The sequence below is a fragment of the Otolemur garnettii genome, unplaced genomic scaffold (assembly GCF_000181295.1).
Source record: "Otolemur garnettii isolate 467f Iridium unplaced genomic scaffold, OtoGar3 scaffold00007, whole genome shotgun sequence".
NCBI lineage: Eukaryota > Metazoa > Chordata > Mammalia > Primates > Galagidae > Otolemur > Otolemur garnettii.
In genome coordinates, this window is record NW_003852402.1 from 1,576,814 (window position 1) to 1,583,237 (window position 6,424).

At 58.0% G+C, this 6,424-nt stretch overlaps 1 protein-coding gene across 1 annotated transcript in view; it reads right to left on the reverse strand.

Moving 5' to 3' along the window:
* Positions 1-2,191: 2,191 nt before the first annotated feature.
* Positions 2,192-6,424, reverse strand: part of FAM19A5 (family with sequence similarity 19 member A5, C-C motif chemokine like) — a 159,018-nt gene continuing 154,785 nt past the window's right edge. The window contains exon 3 of the mRNA XM_012814111.1: positions 2,192-2,343. Coding sequence (XP_012669565.1) covers positions 2,192-2,343 — 152 coding nt within the window. The remainder of the gene's footprint in view (positions 2,344-6,424) is intronic.

The following is a 6,424-nucleotide window of genomic DNA, read 5'->3' on the forward strand; positions in this document are numbered from 1 at the left end:
GGGTATGCCCCTCCATTGACGAGAGATGCCTCTCTTGGGGAGTCTCACGGGGCCACCACCCTTCCTCTGCCTGGACTGGCACCAGCCTGGGTCCTTGGTCCCTGTAACAGTGCACTGTAGGGTGGGCCCAGGCTTGGTGGCCCCTGAGCAGCATTTCAGCAATGGGTGGACGGAGACTATTTTCTGGGGTGAAAGGCACACAGGGTCGCACACAGGCCAGGGCCAGCTTCCAGGTGTGCAGAAGAGATAGATCCCAGCCTCCCTGGCATCCCAATCACCTGGCCACCAGTGGTCAGCACAAGCTTGCCCAGCTGCAGTTTTCGGGACTTTTGGTAAAGCTGAGACACTAGGAGCTCCCAGGCCTAGAGGCCGTGGGGATGAGAATTTACAGTGGCTCTGAGAATTTCCAAATACATGAAGCTCTGGGTAAGTACAGCTGTTTACCCAAACGCTAAGAAGGCTCACAGCCTCCTGACACGCCTGGCGGGGAGCTCACCACTCTTCTAGATAAGTGCAGGTGTTATCCCAAAGCAGGTGTTACCCCAAACGCTAAGAAGGCTCACAGCCTCCTGACATGCCTGGCGGGGAGCTCACCCCTCTTCTATATAAGTGCAGGTGTTACCCCAAACGCTAAGAAGGCTCACAGCCTCCCGACACACCTGGCGGGGAGCTCACCCCTCTTCTAGATAAGTGCAGGTGCTACCCCAAATGCTAAGAAGGCTCACAGCCTCCCGACACGCCTGGTGGGGAGCTCACCCCTCTTGCACAGGCCCTGGTGGGCTTGGACAGAGCTGAGGTAGAGGCTACACGTCTCTGCTGCGTGGGAGGCTGTGAGCCAGGCAGACCCGGAGGCAGGGATGCCAGTCGGGCAGCCCTCATCTGGTGCTGGTACTTGATTAGATGGTAGAAAGACTCAAGTTCTGAAGCATGAGAAGGGAATGAGAGAAAGAAGGGGATGGTGTCCTGGGTGCAGCAGGAGACAGCCAGGGGCTCCTGACTTCAGAATCTCCAAGGAGAGAATGCCACAAAGCCCTTTCCAGGAGTTCAGTGTGCAGGGGCAGGACCAGCCCTCACTATGTGGTGGTGGACGCCGATGGCTCTACAGAGGACTGAGCCAGCACTGCACAGTGGGGACGGCTGGGGACGGGCAGTGAGAAGCCCCCTCAGACCTGCCAGTGGAGACGTCCTGATGGTTTCACTCCGGGAAAGGAATGTGGTGACGCTGGACAGGGTTGGGGTACAAGATCCTCTACATGCCCCACACCGGCCCCCAACACACTGCTCTGGGAGGGGCTATGGCTGCCCAGGGCACTGCTTGTCACCAGGTCTCTGCCTTCCAGAAGCACCCAGATGAGGAAACCCCAGAAAGGTCAGCCTCCTCTGAGACTCTCCTCCAAGGCAGTAGTCACACCTCTGCCGCCCATCCAGACCCCATCCACCCCCAGCTCCCTGCACACTTGTGGGAGCACAGGCACCAACACACACTCACAGAGATGTACACATGAGCCCAGGAGGTCACAGCAGCTGACACACACCCTGTCCTCCTACACACCACGCCCTGGCAGGGGTCCTGTGCTGGCCCCAAGCCCGTCAAGGGGAGTCTGCCTGAGTTTCTACAAACACATAGGCCTCTGAGAATCCAGAAGGGCTGGAGCGCAGCCACCTGCCTCACTTGGGGCAGGCAGTGGACCTGGGGTGGCTGGAGGTTCTCCAGGGAGCTGCTGCCCCAAACCGTCCTCTGAGCGTACTACCTCACTCCGAGGCCTGAGGACAGGAAGGTGCTCACTGTGTGTGCCTGTGCCCAGATGAGAGAGACGGGCAGGGTCTCTCGGGTCTCTGGTGTGAGTGGCTGCTGTGCCAGATGCCTGGTTTGGGGGCAGGAGGAGTGCACCCAGGCAACACCCTCCCCCGGGGGACTCGTCTGAAGCTCTCCCTCAGGGGTGTTCCTTGTCCCCTACAGCCAGAGTCAGGGGCACACCTCGCCCTGAGACAAGACAACTCTTACCAACATGGCTTACGGGTACACAGTGACCATCTCCGCAGGCACAGGCTACTGGGATTATGTCCAAGGCTGGGGAGGGAGAAGCCAGGGAGCGGGGGCCTGACAGTGTGGGGACAGAGCGACTACCAGCTGCCTGCCCCTTGCAGCCAGGGGGCCTCAGTGTGTGTGGGCTGCTCTCCACCCACACACTCACAGGACAGCGGGGGCACCTACCGTGGTGGTTTTTATCCTCCCGCCGGGCTGCGTGCACGTCCAGCCTGAGCGGTTGATTAACAGGTCACAGCCTTCCCCCTCCAGGCACGGGAGCATGTCACACCACTGCTTTGTCTTGATAATTCTTGCTGTGGGAGAGAGCAGAGAGGGCTGGTCAGTCTGCTGGTTACCTGGGCCACAGGGACATCCCTCAGGGGGCCTGAGACCTAACATCGGGAGGAAAGGCCCGAGGCAGCCTGAGTGGCAGTGTGGCCACACCCAGCCAGGCAGGTGGCTGCCCAGCAGCTGGCACTCCTCAGACTAGCTCCTTCCTAGGCCCTTGGCCGCCTGCCAGAACCCCGGTATCTGCAGATGGGCCGTTGGGAAGCAACTGAGGTTAAATGAAGTCATGAGGGGGAGGCCGTGACCGGACAGGGTCAGTGTCCTGCTCTCTCTGCTCACAGACTAGTGTCCTCCCTCACAGGAGGGCACAGCGAGAGGCTGCTGTCTACAAGGCAGGAGGTGGAGCCTCACCAGGAGCCAGACCTGCCGTGCCTTGACCTTGGATGTCGAGCTTTCAGGACAGAGAGGAGAACGGACATCTGCTGTGTGAACCACTCGGCTGGAGCTGCCACACAGAGTCAGGGAGAAGGTGAGGCTGGAGACCCCCGTCCAACTGCGAAGTCAGGTGAGGAAAGTGCTCCTGCTGACCACAAGCTGGCCATGAGCTGACCATGAGCAGTCCCCAGAGGTTGGAGCTGTGCTCACTGCTGCGCAGGACACAGCTGCCACAGGGGACCTCCCAGCCTCCACGGTGTCTCCCAGATACGCGAGGCCACCCCAGCCTCTCCTGCCCCTCCTTGTCTGTCTGTCACTCTGCAGAAAGTCCCCAGGAGCTGTGCTTCCCGGCCCTGATGCATCCTTTCCAGACACCAACAAACACTAACCTCAAACCCACAAATAAGCTGCTGGATTAAATACACTCAGGCCCTAGTCCCAGAAATCCTACTGGCAATGCCTGGGAGAACTGGATGAATTACAGAGAGCTGTGCATGCATGTGTACCTGTTAGTGTGTGCACATGTGTGTATGCATGCATGTGTGTGCATGTGAATATGTGTATGTGAATATGTGTGTGTGAGCACGTGTGTTCATGTGCGCGCCTGGTGTCAGTGAGAAAGTGGCTGCATTGTGCCTTAACAGAAATCCCACGTGTGCTTCCATCTGTCCCTCTCTGAGCCTCCTCAGGGAAAGTTCTAGCAAGTGTGCCTCTGGCTCTCATCCTGAGCTTGGTGGGGCCTCAGAAACCTCCTGGGCCCCGAAGGACAGTCCCCTCTTGTCTTAAGACCCCACAGCGGGGTCGTGGCTATTTCAGGTAAGGCAAATCCTTTAACTGCAAAAAGGAATGCAGTTTGGGATAGAGGGCAAGGAGTGCTTCCTGCAGGACAGAGGGCCCAGGGTCTCACAGGGCAGGCTGTGAGAGGAAGGAAGGGGACAGCCCAGGCTCAGATCCCAGCAATGACACTCACCCTCTGGCCTGGGATGTCCTGGTAAGCAAGCACACTGGGGACAGAGGACACAGTGCAGGTGGAAGCACCAGGCTGTCCAGCACCCCACGAGCCTCTCAGTCACTGTCCTGCAAGGGAGCAGACTGGGGAGGCCTCTCTGACAGTGGGCCAAGGCTGGGACAGACACTGGGGAGACCCAGAGCTCCCAGAATCCAGAGTCCTGGGCATGGCCTATTTGTGCCATAGTGGGCACGTTCTCCTCTGCAGGGCTTAAAGTCACTCCCTCTTCCCTGACAAGTCCTTTCAGGCCTTTTGACAAACTCGGGGGGATGCTCAGGGATAGGAAGAGAGAGGAAGGGACGAGGCTCAGGTCCGGAGGGCTCGAGCTGGTAGGAGGCAGGGGTAGCAGTCCTGTCCATGTTGTGGCCACAATGCCTGCTCCCCCCACTCTCTCCCACAGGGAAACGCAGATGCAGCCACACACACAAATGCATGTGTGCACAAATAAATGCACACTCACCAGCAGCAGCCGACGCACATACACCTGGACCCTGCGCACAGCCCACACAGATGGGCACACGAGCACCCACACTTTATGGCCTTGCCTGGCACTCCGCACCTGCATAATTAAAGAACAGGCCACCACTGGCCTTGCCCGTCACCTCCCGAGGGCACCGCAGGCCGGAGCTGCACACAACCCTCGTGCTTAACCGCAGGAGCTCTGTCATTTCCTGCCAGAGGCTGGTAAAGGCACCACACCCCACCCCACCCCCATGTCCTGGGGACAAAGGGGCCTTTCAAGCGCATACCCCACACCCACCTCACCCTCCAATCCAGCCTGGAGGGGAGGGGGCACAACTCCTGCTTGCTGGATCCCCCATGGACCCCCAGCACTGCCCCAGCGTTCAGGGTCTGTGCACAAATCTTGTTTCAGACTTTAAACACCCACGGATGCGAGGAGCACATCCAGCCCTCACCCTGGTTGTCCTATGAGGCCAGGGTGGGACGTGTGGCTCTTTCCAGGTCTTCCTCAGCAACAGGGACGTGCTGGTGGCTTCTAGGATGGACCTGGCCACTGCCACCTGAGGCCAGTGCTTGGAGGCCTGAGACCGTCTGTTTGAGGGAGCGCTTTTCACGGGCGACATGGAAGCAGGATGAGGGCAGGTGTGTTCTGTGCGGTCTGGATTCACCTCCAGACGCTGTGCAGCTGGGCCCCGAGTGCAAGGTGGGGATGTGTGTGGACACATGTCCGTGTGCGCATGAAGGCCTACCCACCCAGATACCTCAACAAGGAGAGGTGGGGCCTGGATGGGTCACTGAGACAAAGGCTGACTGCCAGGACGAGGGTCCTGCACCCAGGGCCACCCTCTGCCTTCCCCGCCCTGTCTTGGAGCAGTTCATTAGCAGTAAGTGCAGCAGTAAATATGCAACGAGAATTTCTCTGTTCCCAGTCCCTGAAATAATTGGATTATTCCTGTTTCAAGCTGCCCTTAATCACGCTGCAAGGCGAAGCTTGTCTTCACCCAGAGGAGACAGCTTAGGCAGCTCTCAGGACCCGCTATTGAGTGTCTTCCAGGATGGCTCTGGGTTAAATATAAGGTGTGATTACAGCAAACGAAGCCACACAGTTATTAACAGATTTCACGCAACACATCCTTAAGTATGTGTGAGGCGGCCTCGCTGAATGAAAGGGAGGGGAAACTCACACGTCACTCAGGGCAGCCGGCAGTCTCTGCCCCAGCACCCACCACCGGGGCTGGGTCCCTGGGAAACATCTGCCCTGTAAAACTAATGCTGCAAATTTAAATTTTATTGGTTTTACAGTTTTGTTTGTGTTTAATTTGTAAATGGGTTTCAGTTTATAGTCCGGCGGGGGCTCCTATCTTGGTGTTTGTTCATATTCCTGCAACATTACAATAAAACAATGTAGGTCAGTAAGAGTGTGCAGAAAAGGATCTTTCCCTTAAAAGGAGTTTTCACATTATTTAAGTCTGAGAAACAGTGCTCTGGGGCTTGCCTGTCACCAGGTGGCATCGAGCTGCCAGCAGAGCAGGATGGGCACAGCTGGGGTTTGGGCTTCTCCCAGGGCCTGGCCAGAGGGGGCTGCTCATGAAGAGGAAGAGGCCTCGCCACGCATGGGGCCTCGGAGCCCAGCTGGGCAGTAGCCCCAGGCCGGCGCAGAGTGTGCAGGAGGCACCTGGCCGGGGGCCAGGAATGCTGTTGGAGGCCCCACATCCCTATCCTCAGCCAAGGGTATGTGGGTTTCCTGGGATAGCTCCTCTGGGGTCCCACTGTTGGGGGGACAGCCCCGAGACACAGCATCTGGAACAGCATGAGCTGGGTGGTACTAAATCAAGACATGTCTCTGTTCCCCCCTCCCTTGAGCTCGGACAGTGGTAGAGGCAGCCCCTTCTGGATCATCATCACCACCACCACTGTTATTACCATCACCAGTACCTGTACAGTTATCATCCCCAGAACTTCCACTATCACCACCACCACCACCACCCTCACCACCACCACCCTCGCCACCACCAGCATCACCATCCTCATCAGCATCACCATCCTCACACCAGCAGCATCACCATCCTCACACCATCAGCATCACCATCCTCACAACATCAGGATCACCATCCTCACACCAGCAGCATCACCATCCTCACACCAGCAGCATCACCATCCTCACACCATCAGCATCACCATCCTCACACCATCAGCATCAC